Source organism: Ovis aries, chromosome 3 (genome assembly GCF_016772045.2).
Source record: "Ovis aries strain OAR_USU_Benz2616 breed Rambouillet chromosome 3, ARS-UI_Ramb_v3.0, whole genome shotgun sequence".
NCBI lineage: Eukaryota > Metazoa > Chordata > Mammalia > Artiodactyla > Bovidae > Ovis > Ovis aries.
In genome coordinates, this window is record NC_056056.1 from 135,323,644 (window position 1) to 135,344,022 (window position 20,379).

Sequence of the window (20,379 nt, forward strand, 5' to 3'; positions counted from 1 at the left end):
GCAGCACGCCAGGCCTCCCTGTCCATCACCAACTCCCGGAGTTTACCCAAACTCATGTCCATTGAGTCGATGATACCATCCAACAAACACATCCTCTGTCATCCCCTTCTCTTCTCACCCTCAATCTTTCCCAGCATCGGGGTCTTTTCAAAAGAGTCAGCTCTTCATATCAGGTGGCCAAAGTATGGAAGTTTCAGCTTCAACATCAGTCCTTCCAATGAATACCCAGGACTGACTTCCTTTAGGATGGACTGGTTGGATCTCCTTGCAGTCCAAGGGATTCTCAAGAGTCTTCTCCAACACCACAGTTCAAAAGCATCAATTCTTCGGCGCTCAGCTTTCTTTATAGTCCAACTCTCACATCCATACATGACCACAGGAAAAACCATAGCCTTGACTAGACGGACCTTTGTTGGCAAAGTGATGTCTCTGCTTTTTAATATGCTATCTAGGTTGGTCATAACTTTTGTTCCAAGGAGTAAGCATCTTTTAATTTCATGGCTGCAGTCACCATCTGCAGTTATTTTGGAGCCCCCAAAAATAAAGTCAGCCACTGTTTCCACTGTTTCCCCATCTATTTGCCATGAAGTGATGGGACCGGATGCCATGATCTTAGTTTTCTGAATATTGAGCTTTAAGTCAGCTTTTTCACTCTCCTCTTTCACTTTCATCAAGAGGCTCTTTAGTTCCTCTTCATTTTCTGCCATAAGAGTGGTGTCATCTGCATATCTGAGGTTATTGATATTTCTCCTGGCAATCTTGATTCCAGCTTGTGCTTCATCCAGCCCAGCATTTCTCATGATGTACTCTGCATATAAGTTAAATAAGCAAGGTGACAATATACAGCCTTGACATACTCCTTTTCCTGTTTGGAACCAGTCTGTTGTCCCATGTCCAGTTCCAACTGTTGCTTCCTGACCTGCATACAGGTTTCTCAAGAGTCAGGTCAGATGGTCTGGTAATCCCATCTCTTTCAGAATTTTCCACAGTTTATTGTGATCCACACAGTCAAAGGCTTTGGCATAGTCAAAAAAGCAGAAATAGATGTTTTTCTGGAACTCTCTTGCTTTTTTGACGATCTAGCAGATGTTGGCAATTTGATCTCTGGTTCCTCTGCCTTTTCTAAAACCAGCTTGAAATCTGCAAGTTCATGGTTCATGTACTGCTGAAGCCTGGCTTGGAGAATTTTGAGCATTACTTTACTAGCGTGTGAGATGAGTGCAATTGTGCGGTAGTTTGAGCATTGTTTGACATTGCCTTTCTTTTGGATTGGAATGAAAACTGACCTTTTCCAGTCCTGTGGCCACTGCTGAGTTTTCCAAATTTGCTGGCATATTGAGTGCAGCACTTTCACAGCATCAGCTCTCAGGATTTGAAACAGCTCAACTGGAATTCCATCACCTCCACTAGCTTTGTTCGTATTTCTTTTTTTACTTTTCTCAAGGTATCTTTCAATTTCTCTTTTGATTTCTTAACTGACTCTTTGATTGTTCAACAGCATGTTTTTTTAAGCTCTCTATAGCTGTAAATTTTCCAGTCTTCTTGAAATTAATATCTAGTTTCATACCACTGTGGTGAAGAAGATATTTGATATGCTTTCAGTTTTCTCCTTTTGCTTCTGTTTTATGTTTTGGTTTTTGGCCATATGGCATGTGGGATCTTAGCTCCTCAACCAGGGATTGAACCCACACAGCCTACATTCGGAAGACAAAGTCTTAACCACTGTTATGCCAAGGAAGTCCCTATATGTCTTAACCACTGCTATTTTCCAGTGTCGAGAATAGTATCTGGCACAGAGTAGATCCTCAATACTGTATTATATGAATGAAATAAGTGAAACAAACATATGTGTTTGTGTGTCCTCATTCTAATGTTGTTTGGTGACATTAAATAGAAGAGACTGAGATGTCTTTCTCAACTAACCTCTTCAGCTTTGGAAACTTGGTCATTCTGAATCTCTGACCCTACCTCTTGAGAAGACTCCTCCCAACCTCTTTTTACTCCGAGTGACTCACCCTCTAACTCCAGTGGTCAGCTTGTGTCCTAGGCACTCTTGACCGCTATTTTTGGTTTGAGACTTGACTCATAACCCAAGCCGGGTGTCAGACAGAGCCCTCCTGAGATTTTTGCTGGAACAATAAGGGAAAAGATAATCTATTTGCTAGTGGTGAGGATTCCACCAGCCCAGAGCAGGTGGTGGCCACCGTCCCTCCATGCAGGCAGAACCTGTCTGGGGATAAACCACACTGGGACTGAAGTAGAGCCCAGAGCAAGAGGGAGTTAGAAAGAAAGAGATAAGTGGACAGTGGCTTGGTTGATATTATCCGAGTTCCCAGATGAAGCCCTGTCCAAACTCATTATACCATTGTGTTATGTGTGATTCACTTCCCTTTGAGCATAGTCTGAATTGGGTTTCTATCACAGGTAATCTAAAAGCAAAACTAGGGAATTTCCTGATGATCCAGTGGTTAGCACTCAGTGCTATCACTACTAGGGCCCTGTGGCTTGGATGGGGTCCTTGGTTAGGACATCTTTTTTTGTGTTAGTTTTAGAAGGTCTTTATAGAATCTTTCACCTTCAGCCTCTTCAGCATTAGTGGTTGGAGCATAGACTTATACTATGATATTGAATGGTTTGCCTTGGAAGTGAACTGAGAGCATTCTGTCGTTTTTGAGATTGCACGCAAGTACTGCATTTCAGGCTCTTGTTGACTATGAGGGTTACTCCATTTATTCTAAGGGATTTCTGTCCACAATAGTAGATATAATGGCCATCTGAATTAAGTTCGCCCATTCCTGTCCATTTTAGTTCACTGATTCCTAAAATGTTGATGTTCATTGTTGTCTTCTGCTTGCATGCCTGCTAAGTCACGTTAGTCTTGTCCAACACTTTGGGGCCCTATGGACTGTAGCCTGCCAGGCTCCTCTGTCCATGGGATTTTCTATGCAAGAATACTGAATGGATCAAGAATACTCGCTTGGATATAAAGTGTGTGATCATTTCCTAGTTAGGGGATCTTTCCAACCCAGGCAACGAACCTGCATCTCTTATGTCTCCTGCATTGTCTGGCAGGTTTTTTACCATTAGTGCCTCCTGAGAAGCCTCTTAACATCTCTTGCTTGATCATGTCCAATTTACCTGGATTCATGGACCTAGCATTCCAGGTTCCTATGCAGTATTGTTTTTTTTCAGCATTAGACTTTACTTTCACTACCAGGGCCACCGGTGACTTAACTTTCACCACTGGACCACCGGGGATGTCCCCCCTAGAGGAAGGAACATCTGAAGTGAGACATCAGGGACTTCCCTGCTGGTACAGGGGATAAGAATCCGCCTGCCAATGCAGGGGACACAGGTTTGACCCCTGATCTGGATAGATCCCACATACCATAACTAAGTAACTAAGCCAATAAGCCACAACTGTTGAGCCTGTGCTCTAGATCTGGGGAGCTGCAACTACAGAGCCCACGTGCTCTGGAGCCCATGCTCTGCAACAAGGGAAGCCGCCGCAATAAGAAGCCTGCTCACTGCAACTGGAGAGAAGTCCCTGAGCTCTGCCACTAGAGAAAAGCCTGTGCAGCAAAGAAGACCCAGCACAGCCAAAAATAAAATAAATAAACACAATTATTTTTTATAAAGGCAAAGTGAGACATCGGTGGTAAGTAGGAATTAGCTAGATGGAGGCTGGGCAGAGCCCAAACGCTGTAGCAGAGGCACGGCATGTGAACAGACAGGGAGGAGAAGGGAACAGCGGTGCATCGGGGGAGCGGAAATACAGGGAGCATCCTTGTGAGGCTGGTGTCAGACTCAGTTCAGGTAAAGAAACGACAAGATTTGATGATTTACCCACAGTTTCTCAGTTGGCTTGACCTGGAATCCAGGTCTGTTTTACCCTTAAGAGGCCGTTTTTACTCTCACTGCCCCACGAATGTCTCTAATGCTGATTGGGTCCTCAGTGTTATTACACTGAAACTGCAGACAGGTTGTTTAAAATTAGAAGAGGACAAAGGAGTGAACCTAAGCAATGTCTACATGTGAGGAGTAGGAGGAAGAAAGTCCCAGTGAAGGTAGGAGAGAGAACGGTTCAAACAGAATGACTCAAACAGCACAGCGTAATGGAAGCCAAAGAAAGCGGTGTGAGAGGAATGGTATCACATTCCAAAGATGGAGAGAGTTGAAGAGTTAGTGGGTTTTCTGACTCTACTTGGCGATGATCTCATTTAGCTAATGAGAACGTAATTTCTAGGGGGAGGGGGAGTCACAAAAGGATGGAAAAAAGAGTGTTGCAGATGTAGAGGAGTGCAGATCATTTTTTCAGATACATTAATTTCTGGATGCAGTAAGTAGTGAAAAGGGAAACCAACTTCAAGATGGAGGCAGTCAGTTATTTGGAGGTAATCTTAAGATAAAGGAAGGGAAGGAAGCAGTCTGCGCAGGAGTTGAACTGTGATGTAGGATACAGGTTGAGCCGACCATAAGAGCTGTCCCTGGTTGGGGAAAGAGGGGTGAATCTTCATCTTCCCACCTAGATCAGTTATTTGATGTGGGCTGCCTACAAGAGGCATAAGAGGTCATGCCTGAGGCCAACAGCATTCCCACTTGAAACAGGGGTAATAAGTCCTTCATTCTCACAGGGGATACTTCTAGTACATTCCAGCATAATCACAAGGAGGAATACTTAAGGATAGATAAAGATATCACAAGACTCAGTTTCAGTCCCTCGGTTGGGAAGATCCCCTGGAGGAAGAAATGGCAACCTATTCTAGTATTCTTTCCTGGGAAATTCATAGACAGAGGAGTCTGGTGGGCTACAGTCCATTGGGTTGCAAAGAATCTGATATGACTTAGCAACTGAACAAACATACAAAGATTCAATTTTGGAAATAGATACATAAATATAAACAGATATAAGCCATAACATATTAAAACAATGGGATTATATATGGTTATGGAACACCTCTTATATATCTGGACTTTGTTAACACCAGGTGTACAAAGATAATTTCCTCTTTTGAGAAGCTCATATTTTTGTGGGAGAAGAAAGCATAAAACATTAACCCACTAAGGGGCTGTGTTTGTATTCTTTGTATTGTGTCTGTTCCACCCATCTTCTGCCTGGTAGGTAATTGATTTTCAATAAGTGCATTCAGAATGAGTTGGTGTTAGAGCAGAGTAAGAAGTGCTTGTGTACCAGACAGGATATAGGGCTGATGCTGCCTGGAGGAGGGAGTCAGCAAATGCTCCAATAGAGGAGGGGTTTTAATGGAACTAATAATAATAACAATTTAAGAAAACAACAATAATAATAAGGTTTTTTTTCCAGGTAAGAAATGTGTATAAGTATTAGCATAACTGACGCCATCACGCCCAAGTTCCTCTTGTCTTTACCCTGACCCAATCCAGGACTGTACTGTGCTCTTACTCATTTCTCTGTGGTCAAGTGCTTTGTAGTTAATAGGTGTAGTTTAAAAATCATTAGGATCAGGTAGCCCTTATGCTCTGTTGGTCCTCAGTGACAACCTTTGCTGATGTATTCCCATGAGACTAGTTACCCATTCATAATTCTTGACTTAGGAATACAGGTCCTGTTTTGAGCACCTACCGCCATACCTTAGTTTAACAATACAATTGTCTCAATGGACAGTTGTGGAATGTAGTTTTGAAGTCTTCTGGATCATTGTTCACCCAATCCCACCCTGTGAGTAAGTTACCATATAATAAATAGAAACATGATTATATGGAACTGCCTGTCTTGCTTTCCTGTCTCAAGATGCCATCTCAGTTTCATGGGTATGTTTTGTTCCCTCTGTCCTCCAACAGAAAGGGAGGGGTGAGAGACTTAGGAGGGGGCTTCCTGGGTGGCTCAATGGTAAAGAACCTGCCTGTCAATGCAGGAGACACAGGAGATGTGGTTCTTGTTCGATCTTGGGGGTCTTGGGATCTTGAGTTTGATCCCTGGGTCATGAAGATCCTCTGCAGGAGGAAATGGCAATCCAGTCCAATATTCTTGCCTGGAAAATCCCATGGACTGAGGAGTCTGGCCTGCTATAGTCCTTGGGGTTGCAAAGAGTCAGACAGTACTGAAGTTCTGAGTAGGCATGCATGGAGGAGTTAATTTCAAGGAGTTGTTCAGGGGGGAAAAAAAGCGTGAAAAAGAACACTGGGAGAGTGGATGGGAAGTGAGCATGGAAGAAAAAGTTTCCTATTTAAATAAAACCACACATGATACAGATACATATTAACATCTATTTAGAAATCAGTTGGCTATTATGATAATGTGAAATGTTCAGTGAACTTACACAAATAGGATTTTATAAGAGAAATTATTTCTGAGCTAGAGATTTGAATGGCAGGAAACTGTTTTAGGCGTGTAAGATAAGGCACTGTGATATGGTAGTTGGGGTGCTGGCTTTTGGATCTAACAAATTTTTATTCAAAGCCTGACTCTACCACTAACATGCTGTTAGATTAATTAACTTTAATTAATTATCCTCCTTAAGTAACTAATTACTTAACCTCCCTCAAACTCAGGTTCCTAATATGCAAAATAAAGATTATAGTCCTTGCCTCACAAATTTATTGCGAAGAGCAATTCTTGTTTATACTGTCCTAAATATGGTACTTGACACATAATAAAAATTCCATTAATGTTACTGTTAAGTGCATTGGGGACCTAGCAGGCAAGATTGGAGTGTGTATGTTGGGAGCAGTTCCTGAGTAAAGGCCACAGGAGTACTATGACAGAGTCTCCTTGTAAAGTGAATTCCTATTTTGGGAGTCCTAAACTACAACAGGGAGTTTTCCTGCAACAGGTTAGTTCTTAGGTGATTTCATATTTCTTCTTTTATTTTTCCATGAAGGGGGGCAAACTGAGCCCAACCCAATCTAAGGCAGTGCTGCCTTAGGGAACTTGTCTGCTGTAGAACAAGGACGAAGAGATAGGTCAGTTGTAAGGAGATAGGAAGGGATCGTCTTCATCTTGTGGTGCTACGGCTGTTCTGGGCCTCTCGCACCTGCAAAATGAGACAGAGATGAAATTTTGTAATAAAAGTTTTTAAATGTTATTAACTGTTTGCTAATATCCAGGAGTGGCAAATATGCACGTGCATGCTCAGTTGCTCAGTCATGTCTAACTCTTTGCGACCATATGGACAGTGGCCCACCAGGATCCACTGTCTATGCAATTCTCCAGGCAAGAATACTGGAGTGGTTTGCCATTTCCTCCTCCAGGGGATCTTCCCAACCCAGGGACTGAACCAAATCTCCTGTCTCCTGCATTGATCAGCAAATTCTTTACTATGAGCCTCCTTGGAAGCGCCCAAAGATATATGATGCTTTCCTTTTCGCGACAGGTCAGATATGAAATTTGATTATGTTTTGAAGGGTGTGGTTTACTTCTTGAAATTCCCTGTGGTGTCTTTAACAATGTGTTGCCCAGAGCAGGGTAAGTGGCCTTGTCTAACCAAGGGGAGGCGCACTTGTCTCCATATATAGAGGCAAGAGACAGGAGCGGCACTGGGAAAAGTCAGACCGAGCCTGCACAATGAAGAAGCAGCTTAAGGAGGAGGTAGCCCCACACTGTGAACTAAGTAAGTAGCCAGCAAGTAAGTACATAACAGCCCAGGGAATCTGCCCACCTGAGAGCAGACCTGGAATGTGAAAAGGAGGCTCCAACCATTTTATTTTCTAGTTGCAGCAGAAGTTCCCAAAGGAAAGGTTCTGGTCTGGAGGGACTTCATCAAGCCTTTCTGAAACACCTCATATGCATTGCAGAGAGATTCTCAAAACTAATTTGTTATAAGGAACCTACCTGCCAGTGTAGGAGACGCTGCAGACTCAGGTTCCATCTTTGGATTGGAAGATCCCCTGGAGGAGGAAAGGCAACCCACTCCAATATTCTTGCCTGAACAGAGGAGCCTGGTGGGCTATAGTCCATGGGGTTGCAAAGAGTCAGACACAACTGAGTGACTTCGAGTACACACAAACACGTGATATAAGCTTAGTTATTTAGCTTTGGATAAAGACAGTTTAGGAGAAGGCAATGGCACCCCACTCCAGTACTCTTGTCTAGAAAACCCCATGGGTGGAGGAGCCTGGTGGGCTGCAGTCCATGGGGTTGCTAAGAGTTGGACACGACTGAGCGACTTCACTTTCACTTTTCACTTTCATGCATTGGAGAAGGAAATGGCAACCCGCTCCAGTGTTCTTGCCTGGAGAATCCCAGGGACAGGGGAGCCTGGTGGGCTGCCGTCTATGGGGTCAAACAGAGTCAGACACGACTGAATCGACTTAGCAGCAGCAAAGACAGTTTAGGACTTGCATAGTGTTGAAAGTTGGATACGGGCTTGGTTTGAGTGGAGGACCTTGTCTTTATAAATCCTGTTTATATAAGGAAGACAGGGAGTGACATCTTCAAAGAGTGGAGTGTTTAAAGCTGAAAGGGAAGCCTTTTGCCTTATTATTGTTGTCGTCTTTATCACGGGAGTCTCTCTGGTTAGGGTGCATTTGAATGTGCACAATATAAGGAGTCAAAAGAACTAGACCCTTGCTGTCTCAGCCATCCAATGCCATTTAGTCTTTTGATAATTTAACAAGCATGTACTGAACAATTAACGTTTATTGGCCCCTGGAAACACAGGAAGAGCCCTACAGGTATCATTGGGAATATTGTGGACATAGTAAAACAATAAATATGAATTATAAACTGTAATACCATCAGAATGGAATATAAAAGAGTTGGCCAATGATAAAAATATATTTGTTGTCTAATTCCTCTTCCATTTTTAATTTAAGGACAGAGTAACTTACATTTTTTAGCATAAGGATCAGTTCCCAGTAAAGACTTACACTGGGAAATTAGGGTTCTCAGTCTTGTCTTTGTTCTTATTGCTAGCAGGTCATCTTGTGTGGGTTATTTTAGTTTTCTTTTGTTTCATCTGTCACTAGTAATAGAGTATCTATAAAATTCCTGGGTAATAAAAGGAGGCTGAAAGTTAACTATTGAAATTTCAGCAGGTTCCAAATGGTAGAAGGAGGAATGTATGAGTCTTGATTCCCTGGGGGCTCAGGTGGTAAAGAATCCACCCAAAATGCAGGAGATGCAGATTTGATCCCTGGGTTAGGAGGGTCTCCTAGAGAAGGGGATGGCAACACCCTCCAGTACTCTTGCCTGGAGAATTCCATGGACAGAGGAGCCTGGCAAGCTGCAGTCCATGGGGTGGCAAAGAGTTGGACACGACTGAAGTGACTTAGCATGCTTGCACGCACACTAGAGAATCTTATATATATATATATATATATATATGTATATATTGTCTGCCATTACAGACAATTTTTCTTTGCTTTAAGCAAAGAAACTTTGAGGAACATACGTACTAAAAATTGTTAAGGTCAGTCTACATTGGGGGCAGCCAGTATCTGACACTGGAATAAATAAGTTGAATGTAACCTAATGGTAATCATTCCTCACATTTGCAAGAGAAAAGCTACTTAAGTATAAGGGCAAAACATTTTTTTCTGAAGTAAGAAATGTGTACAGACTGGTTTAATAGAATTTCTTACTTCAGGGTAAAGGAGTCTTTGAAATTTTTACAGAGCTTGGAGTTGTGTTCAGAGATAGGTGTGTCAGGACAGGAAGCCAGGTTGGGCTGTCAAAGGGAAATACACTGCTGTGAACTTTGGGTTGGGAGGAAATCAGGAGAAGCTTACAGTGAGAGCTGTGAGGAACAAAGACCAAGCTATAATTTCTGAAAGTAAGATATTAGTGGCCCTGACATATAAGCAGGCAAGGAGGTTTGGAAGCTGGCAAAGCCTCAGAGGGCTGAGCAGAGAAAGTAAAGAGCCCTATTTAATGGGTATTAATTGGGCCATTCTAGTTCTGAAGTCTCTGGTTGATGAGTGATTATTTTTATCTAAAAACTCAGTACTTCTTGACAGCTTGGCCACATTTCTCCCCACTGTTATCGCTTTTGACACCAAGGCAGCTGATGTTATTTTCAGCTTTACCCTTCTCTCCTCTTCTTGCTGCCTAAAATTTTCACTTTCTATTTTTTCTTAATCATTAGATGTTCTGCATGTCAGATTTTCCTTTCTACCTTAAAACAGATTTTCAAAAGTCTAAGTCAAGTGGAAACAGGAAACTTGGTGCTGAGTTGAAATTATGGTTCTCCGATTGACTAATTGAGATGTCTCCAATTTTGAGATTATTACCATGACATAAAAAGTCAGTGACATGGTCGCTCTCAGTGGCCACTGTGTCAGAGAGAGATAGAGAGAGGAGAGAGAGAGAGAGAGAGAGAGAGAGGCTCTGAAGCAAGTTAAGCATTTGTACAGTAGCAGCACTGTTTATGAACGGGGCGTGCTTGTGTGATGTTCAGCTTACCGAAATATTAACCACTTGGGTAGAGAGGGTTAGTTTCAAGGCTTTTTTCTTAAACTAACACTAGAGGGGCTTCTCACTTTGTTCTTCTGTCAGGTGACAGACAGTGAAAGTGTTAGTTGCTCAGTCGTTTCTGACCCTTTGAGACCCCATGGACTGTAGTCCACCAGGCTCCTCTGCCTGTATTCTCCGGGCAAGAACACTGGAGTGGGTAAACAGTCCTTTATTCAGGGGATCTTCCTGATCCAGGGATCAAACCCAGGTCTCCTGCATTGCAGACAGATTCTTTATCATCTGAGCCACCAGGGAAGCTTGTCAGAAGTAGATGTAATCTGTCTCCAAACTGCCTTTTTTTTATTATGTCATTTTATATCAATATCATTTTCATGAGAGAAAAATGGGATTTGCCGGGGGCCAGCGTGAGGAACTCCGCCCATGGCAAAGGTCATGAGGAAGGAAGCTTGGCGTACGCAAAGGCGTGATCAAGCCTCAGGAAACCCCTGTTCCCGAGCATCTACCCCAAAACCAGAGTCTGTTTTATGCTCTCACCTACACCTCTGACTTTACGGGGGGCTCTCCCCCATAACCGTTTCTCTCGGAGAAGGAGTAATTGTGCAGCTCCAAGGCAATAAAAATTCCTGGGCATGACAAGAGTGTTTCAGCTTACAGCCTCCTCTGAAAGTTATCTAGCCCGCCTGTATAGGTTTGTCCGGCCACATGTGATTGTTCACAGCCTCCCAACCTGAGAGGCACGAGATGTTTTAGACTTACTAAAGGCAAATTCCTTTGGGAAGTTGGAAATTGTCAGTATAGTGGCTTGGTTAGGAATTATATTGGTGAAGGGTTTTTTCATTTGTTGTGCCAATAATTGCTGCTAATTCCCTGCCCTGGGTGTGACAAGGGTGTCTCAGATCAAACCTCTCTGCTGACAGACTAGCTTGTGTGACAGGATTATCCATACTCCTGCCACTACACACATGATTGTTTACTACCTCTCAACCATAAACAGCACAGAGACTTTTTGGAGTATTTTGAGAGTCTTAATTAGCATAGGGCTTTTCTCATTGCTGAGTCAATGATTGCCGCCAGGCCTCCATATCCTTAGGCACCTGGAAATATATTAATCAATGTATTTGGAATATAGAAAAGGAAATATAGTAGTTTTTAAGGTTAGCAATACTAGACTTTTTGAGTTAATGAATTTTCTCTTTTGTAATAGATCACTGTACTTTGTTATAAATTACTGTGTCCTTGCTATGTAAAAATGTAACTTTATCACTATCTTAAGACTAAATAGATCTTAAGGGGAACATTGGTGAAAGGATTTTCATTTGTTGGGCTGATGTTTGCTGCTAAATCTCCATGTTCCCTGCCCTTATGATGAATATAACTAGCATATAGGAGAAATAAGTATTAACCTTTAAGCATATAGGAGAAATAAGTATTAACCTTTAAGATTAATCATGTTAACCTTGGGTCAAATAAATTCCTTTATTGACTGTAACTCACTACACCCTCACCCTATAGGAATGTAACTTTATTTGGAGGGTGGTGCCTGGTTTAAGTAAAAACACCCTTCGAAAAAATAAGTTTTTTGGTTATCAGAAAGAAAGGGTCGTAAAATGTCAGTAGGTCTCATGGCCAGAAGATGATGTAAAACCCCTAAGACCTTTTTTTTTATACATTTATGTGAAGCACCTGATTTTGATAAAGGTCAGGACTGCTGACCCCTGTGTGACTCTGTATTCATCCCTATGTGTAACAAAAGGTATATAAGCAAACCCAAAAATAAAGAAATAGGATCAGTTTCTGGAAAGACTGATTCCCCATGTCACTTCTTTCTTGCTCTCCGTTTTTCTGGCTGAATTCCCATCTGGTGCATGGGTACCCACCAAGCCTATTAATTTTGCCTAGGCTTTTAAGATCGGACTGGGAGGGCCTCAGTGCCTCTTCTCCTTCGGGAGAACGGGAAGACGCCTGCGGCCTACGTAGGTGGTGATTGGTATTCCATGTGAATAAAGTTATTCAGCCTCTTTTTCTCTGCTAATTTTCTAATCCCTCTCTATCTGTAATTAAATAAGTTATTTCCAAGGACACTGACTCCATCCCCACCTTCAAATCACCCTGGATCCACCAGGGCTGGACCCCAGCAGGGATTATTTTGTATTCAAATTTTAAAAATAATCCTGAACTTCCCATCCTCAATTATAATTTAGAAATTCACATGGTTTCTCTCTCATCACCCCTAGTGGGAGCAGATTGAGTTTCAGAATCAATTAGATAAATATCCTGATGGAAAGACTCAGAAACTGATGCTTCTTTATTGACCTGGAATGGAAAAACAGAGGAAGCTATCATTTCTCATTCTAAAACATGGCCAGTAATATTCCTTATTAAAATTCATAAGTTCAGACAGCAGTTAGCTCTGTTTGAAACAGAATATTTCAGTTTGTTGACTCCTAATCATACAAGGGCAGGAGCTCACCTTCACGAATAGCATCTTATACAATATAGAAGCTATACTAAAAACAATGGTTTAGTAGGATTATCAAGTATTTTAGCCTTAAAGTAGACCTTTAGAGGAAAAGGAATTTTAGAAGGATCTGGAAATCTTTACATTTTCTTCAAAACCAATGGAATTCTGTGTTTTTTTTTTTTTTTTTTTTTTTTTAAGTCACAACTCCTTTTTATTCTCTAATAAACACCTTGGGTATGACTTTTAAGGCCTGTTTCAGCAGTTTCCATTTTGTCACCAGCATGTTGAACACTGAACACTGGCTGAGGAAACATCAAGAGGAAGAAGAGGTGGCTTTGCCAGTTAGCTTTAAATATTCCTGTTCACATTTATCTAATCAGCTGTTTCCATGCACACTTTTCTGGTTGCCCCCATGAAACTTCTTTTCCTACTTAATGCTGTCTCCAGTTTTATCTATATAAAGGAGTGAAAGAAGGGGAGAAGAATTAGAAGACTGTTCAAAAAACATTCCTCTCCAAAACTGAGATTAATTTTAGGGAGACCTTTGCAACATTGAATACAGCTCTAAAATCAATGAAATGGTTTTGGGTGGCTTTGCTCTTTATAAGAGAGTTTAATAAGATAAATATTAGTTTAAATTCAAATTTTTTTTAACCATGGGGAGAAAGTTGAAATTGTATGTATTTTAATACTCAGTATTTCACACTTTCTTATTGGCAATTTCTAAACCAGGTTTGGGCTATCCAAATTGTTCTTCAGAGTTCTTGTAAATGCTAAGAAAACACTTGGAAGTATTGTCAATTAAATATTCAGAATTTATGATAGCTAATAAGTGTTGGGGAATATAACTTTTATGTTGATATAATTTAAAACATGCAGAAAAGTTGCAAGAGTAGTATCAGGGAATGAATGCTTTCAGGGTAGCATGGTATGATAATAGTAAGCTGCAGATACCTTGGGGGAACAGGAAAGAGGGACATTTAACCCAGGTTAGGTTGGATACGACTGAGCAACTTCACTTTCACTTTTCACTTTCATGCATTGGAGAAGGAAATGGCAACCCACTCCAGTGTTCTTGCCTGGAGAATCCCAGGGGCGGGGGAGCCTGGTGGGCTGCCGTCTATGGGGTCAAACAGAGTCAGACATGACTGAAGCGACTTAGCAGCAGCAGCAGCAGCAGCAGCAGGGAGTGAGGAAACACTCTGCTGAGGAAGATTTTTAAATTTCTTTGGATTTAGGAGAAACTTTCAAATCACAATTTCAGAGCATGGCTATTTGCACACTAAGTCAAAGTAGAAGTGAGTTAAGCTTAAGGCCGCATATGCCTGTCCACCGACAGCTTCAGATCTCTGGTTATCCACTGCAGACGCTTATCAGAGAGAACTGATTTATCCCTGAGGTGTTCATTGAGAAACAGAAGGTTCCTGAGGTGTTTGTTGGGAAACTGAGTAAATCTGCATGTTCTTTATGTTTTTAAAAAATAAACAATACATTTACTTGGCAAAATTTTTTAAAATTGCGAAACCTTATACAGTGTGTATTCATGAGAGGTCCTTTTGGCTGACCTCGTTTGTGCTCCTCCACTCCTTCCTCTTGGAGAGGGCATTACCAGTTTCTGGCATATCCTTTGGATTTTGTTTGTACGTGTATTGTATATTCTGTGTCTCTCTTTTGCTACATAAATGATAGCATACTGTTCTAAGTATCTTTAACTTCACAGTGTATCTTGGAGACTGTTTCCTGTCAATCCGTTTAGATCTGCCTTGTTTATGGTATTCCATTCTATGAGTGTCCTAGGTTGTTTCAGTCTTTTGACACTACATACAGTGCTGTGGGAAATATTCTTGTGCATATTGATACTTCCTATACAAGTGTTTCTTTAGCATTCTTTAGTTTCTTTATTATGCATTCTTAGAAATGGAATTGCTGGGTCAAAGATTATGTAGATTTTTGACATTTAGACAGAAAATGTAATTAGCATTCTTATCTTATAAAACAGTCTTAAAACTTTTTTGATGAGGAGTGGGATAAAATAGTTATATTACATTGACCCATGAGTGCCTTTTTCCCCCTACTGTCAATGGCTGTTTGATAGGAGGAGACTTACTGGCTCTAAGAGAAGGTGACGCTTAGTGGTTGGGGATGAGCTAGAATGTCAAGGCACCTTGTTAATCATAACTGTCCGAGCACTGCAGGGTTGAATCTTGTTGCCTGTGTCTTCACTTGATCTTTTTCTTAGCATAATTTAATGACTGAAGTGACCTGGTGGTATGGTCCTAGAGAGCAAAGTGGTCTTATATTAACTTACTGCTTCTTTATGGGTGTTGGGTTTTCGTGGAGACCTAAACACTGGGCGGCACCTAGAGCGTATTGACTATCATTCAATATTCATATTGACTCTCAATGTAATATAACTATTTTATCCTCTAAATCAGGAGGCAAAAGCAGAGACTGGGAGATTGCCCTAGTTATGTTCTCTAGACACTGCAAGCAATGAAAATTATAGTTGTTGACTCAATGTTTTGATGAGAAAGTTGGAATCTAGGGAATTCCCTAATGGTCCAGTGGTTGGAACTCGGGGTTTTTGCTTCCAGGCCCAGGTTCCATCCTTGGTCTGGAAACTAAGATCCTACAAGCTGCACAGCACAGCAAAAAAAGAAAAAAGCAAGAAGCTGAAATCTAGAATCCTTTTTCTTTCTTGGAGAGAGATTTTGGAAAGAAGATCAGACTCTTGTGTTTAGAAGTTCTGTAAGTAACTGTGGGAATAATCACTTACAATACTAATTGCAATTATTCTTTTTTTGGTGAGACATTTCTTTTTAAAATTATTTAGCTATCACCCTTTCACACATGATACTTGGGGGAAAACACACTACTGTCTCAATTGTTTGCTTTTTAAATATAACCTTTAAAGGCCTGTTTTGAATAGGAATCTTCTTCAAATGTACTGAATACTTCTATGCCTTCTGAAACCAGATATCAATCATCAAGACAAAACTAATCTAATTGAATTGGTCCTTCATGAGTAGAGCAGCAATTAGAAAGTTGAGTTATTCTTACTAATATAATATTAATAATACTACTCTTAAAAAAATCATTCAAGACATTTTGGCACTTCTTTCTATTTTATTTTATTTATTTAATTGGTTTATTTTTTGGCTATGCTGCGTAGCTTCAAGATCTCAGTTCCCCAGCCAGGGATTGAACCTGGGCCACAGCAGTGAAAGGCTAGAATCCTAACCACTATGCCACCAGGTGACTCCCATACTATTTTTCTTCGGGAGGTAGGTTGGAGGGGGCCTGTGCTGTGTGACTTGTTGGATCTTAATTGCCTGACCAGTGATCAAATTCACACCCTTCGCAGTGAAAGCATGGAGGCCTAACCTCTGGACCACCAGGGAATTCCCAATAATCTGCATAACGATGTTTCAGAGTGATTGAAGTATATGGAAGTTATCTCATATAAATAGCCCACGATTTTCCGTGTAAGAGCCATAGTCCAAGATCGGATTTGCGGTTTCTAGTTTCTTGTGTTATTCTGGCTTCTTAGAATTAATGTAAAATAAAAGTAAAAACACTCTGAGTGGGGTCTAGGAGCTGTGCTCTGCTTGGAATCCAACTGGTATGCTGAGTGGCCAGATGTGTAGGTCCCATTAAGGTGAGGTGCTGGCTGAGAGAGGGGTGGGACTTAGTCAGCAATATTGAGGTCTGCTGGTGAAACCATCTGGTAGCTCAAACTCTGATAGGAAGGACTTGGATTATAATTATTATTCATTATAACAAAGTTATTAATTATAAAGTTCTTGATATTGGTGACTATAGAGATGAAAGATTGTGTTTTCTAACTTAGCAAGAGGTGATATGTTTTACACTCCAGAATATAGATGAAATCTAACACCCCCTTCAGGTCTTAATTCTGCGAAATAGGTATAGAATATGTCAATTTGTTATTGTTTTAGTCACTAAGTCATGTCCGACTCTTTTGAGACCCCATGGACGGTAGCCCACCAGGTTCCTCTGTCCATGGCATTTCCCAGTCAGGAATACTGGAGTGGGTTGCCATTTCCCTCTCCAGGGGATCTTCCCAACCAGGGCTCAAACCCAAGTCTCTTGCATTGGCAAAAGGATTCTTTTCGCCTAAGCCACCAGAGAAGCCCCAGAATATATCACTAGAATATCTCAAAAGGAAAGTAGAGCACTGTTCACACAGGAGCAATAATGGTACAAGAGTGGGAAAAGACTAGTAAAGGATGGAGAAGGGGAGGCTTCCTCAGTTTTTTAGTAGGATAGCTATTGGGGTTCAAGGGGAGGTGGTTAACAATTAATATTATTTACCTTTCCCCTTTGAAGTTTGAACTTAACTGAGAAGTAGATTCCTTAATCACTAGATAAAAATTAAAAAAAAATTAGCCTTATTGGTGGAGTTGACTGGAGAATATGCCATAGGTCTGTGGCCCAATGGACTTACTGATATCCCCGCTCTAACCCCAGTTAAACTTAACCCGGCGGTCGTCGCGCTCTCCTTCCCAGGCTGCTATTAATTGCTGATGGAGAGAAGCGCAGGTGGCCTGTGGACTCCGCCTTGACCTCCGGGTGCCTCTGGGGGGCGGGGAGGCCGGGCTGGTCATTCATCTTTCTCTCAGCGTTGAAGTGTTGGGAATGAGACCTGAAACCTTAGCGCTGAAGTCTCTGTTTGGGGAGAGGGGAGGCTGCGAAACAGTGGCCCTCTTCTACCAGTGTGCTCGTGAGCTGCTTCCCCCCAGCCCAGAATCTTGAAATATGAGCTTAAGTTGTTAGATCAAAGAAAGTTATAGATTTCTGTCCTTAGAAACCCATCAAAATGATGGGAAGTCAGCCTTTTAAATATCTGGGTTAATCAGGAGGCAAAGGCAGAGACTGGGAGATTGCCTGGAAGCCACTGTGTGGAGGCTTTTGTTGGGTTGTTCAGTTGCTAATCCGTGTCCAGCTCTTTGCGACCCATGGACTGCAGCCCACCAGGTGTCTCTGTCCCTCACTGTCTCCTGTGGGTGCTTATTACAAACCGCTTGCCCACTTCCCTGAAACACCTTTTACTTCAGTTTTATTTTGAAGTCTTGCTAGTCAAAATATGGTTAAGACTTTTATATTTTTTCTGTTAAACATCTCTTAATCATAGTCTGAAAACTGTGATTATTTCCAAGGTTATCTAATTCAGTAGAATGATTATTCTTTTCACACAGTAAGGGTTCAGTCATACGGAGTCACAGAATGCTGGTCGTGAAACTTGTTTTAATTTGTTCTTGCTAATTCCTCTCCCTCTCTTCTCTCCTTTCCAGAATCCTATTCTGTGAACTCAGGCACTCAGGTATCCACCACGGTGTTGGGTCCTGAACAGAAGATGCCAGATGGTAATTTACAGCTTTGTGTTATTGACTCATTTTTGTTTGGAATTAGGCTTAAACCAGTAACAGAAACTTACCATATTGTCTTTCTTGTCCTCCATTTCATCAAAAATTGTCACCATCTCCTGTCCCCCAGCCATCACTATCATGGAGACTTGCTCCATTCAGACAAGGGAAACACTGATGATTAGTCGGCGATGAGCCCTCCTGTCCCGAGGCTGACACCTCCCCTTCCCCAAGCTCTTCACTGCAGGTCTTCAGTTCAGTTCAGTTCAGTTGCTCAGTCGTGTCCAACTCTTTGCGACCCTGTGAATCACAGCATGCCAGGCCTTCCTGTCCATCACCAACTCTGGGAGTTCACTCAGACTCACGTCCATCGAGTCAGTGATGCCATCCAGCCATCTCATCCTCTGTCGTCCCCTTCTCCTTCTGCCCCCAATCCCGCCCAGCATCAAAGTCTTTTCCAATGAGTCAACTCTTCGCATCAGGTGGCCAGAGTACTGGAGTTTCAGCTTTAGCATCAGTCCTTCCAAAGAAATCCCAGGGCTGATCTCCTTCAGAATGGACTGGTTGGATCTCCTTGCAGTCCAAGGGACTCTCAAGAGTCTTCTCCAACACCACAGTTCAAAAGCATCAGTTCTTCAGTGCTCAGCTTTCTTCTCAGTCCAACTCTCACATCCATACATGACTACTGGAAAACCATAGCCTTGACTAGATAGACCTTTGGTGGCAAAGTAATGTCTCTGCTTTTCAATATACTATCTAGGTTGGTCATAACTTTTCTTCCAAGGAGTAAGCGTCTTTAAATTTCATGGCTGCAGTCACCATCTGCAATGATTTTGGAGCCCCCCAAAATAAAGTCTGACACTGTTTCCACTGTTTCCCCATCTATTTGCCATGAAGTGATGGGACCAGATGCCATGATCTTAGTTTTCTGAATGTTGAGCTTTAAGCCAACTTTTTCACTCTCCACTTTCACTTTCATCAAGAGGCTTTTTAGTTCCTCTTCACTTTCTGCCATAAGGGTGGTGTCATCTGCATATCTGAGGTGATTGATATTTCTCCCAGCAATCTTGATTCCAGCTTGTGCTTCTTCCAGCCCAGCATCTTAGTCAGGTGGCAAAAGTTTCCTGTTTGGTGGTTTCCCTGAAACTTCAGATTTTAGCTTGAAATGTGGCAGGATTTTGCAAGTTCCCCATTTTGGGGGCAGTCTGATGGAGATATCATGTCCAAGGATGATCTTATAAGTAAATCCTACTAAAACAATGGGTAGGGGATGGAGATTGGAGTGGCCCATTAGCCTGACAATTTCCTTCTAAAAGTTAAAATTTTGACTTCCCTGGTGGCTCAGATGGTAAAGTGTCTGCCTACAATGCAGGAGACCTGGGTTTGATCCTTGGGTCGGGAAGATTCCCTGGAGAAGGAAATGGCAACTGACTCCAGTACCCTTGCCTAGAAAATCCCATGGACAGAGGACCCTGAGGTCCATGGGGTCACCAAGAGTTGGACACAACTGAGTGACTTCACTTTCACTTTCACTTTATCAGTGCGGCTAGTCTAGGGATGTTCTATATTAAGCCCTAGACATCAGTGATTTTAGAAGAAAATGATTCTAAAAATTAGCAAGTGGCAGTAGAAGCGGAAGGGCTTCCCCAGTGGCTCATCTGGTAAAGAATGTGCCTGTAATGCAGGAAACCTGGTTTTGATCCCTGGGTTAGGAAGATCCCCTGGAGAAGGGAACAGCTACCTACTCCAGTATTCTGGCCTGAAAAATTCCATGGACTGTATAGTCCATGGGATTGCAAAGAGTCAGACATGACTGAGTGTCTTTCACAGTGCAGTACAATAGAAGCATGAAAGTAGGGGGAGACCATTTGTAAGATCAGTGTTGAAAACTCATGTAGAGCTTAGTGACTGGGGAAGAGGGTAGAGAGGGAGCTTTATCACCATAAGTAATTTTGTATTTCTCAAATTTTCAGCCATGTGAATGTGTTGCCTATTCAAAAATTAATTTATTAGAAATATAAATAAAAATAAAGTACCAGAGATATTACTTTGCCAACAAAGGTCCATCTGGTCAAGGCTATGGTTTTCCAGTAGTCATGTATGGATGTGAGAGTTGGACTATAAAGAAAGCTGAGCAC

General features: G+C 41.8%; 1 protein-coding gene across 1 annotated transcript in view; it reads left to right on the forward strand.

The window, feature by feature from the left end:
• Nucleotides 1-20,379, forward strand: part of LOC101116391 (natural resistance-associated macrophage protein 2-like) — a 56,887-nt gene that overhangs the window by 3,860 nt on the left and 32,648 nt on the right. Inside the window, 2 exon segments of the mRNA XM_027965937.3 lie at nt 7,495-7,589; nt 18,170-18,241. Coding sequence (XP_027821738.3) covers nt 7,495-7,589; nt 18,170-18,241 — 167 coding nt within the window.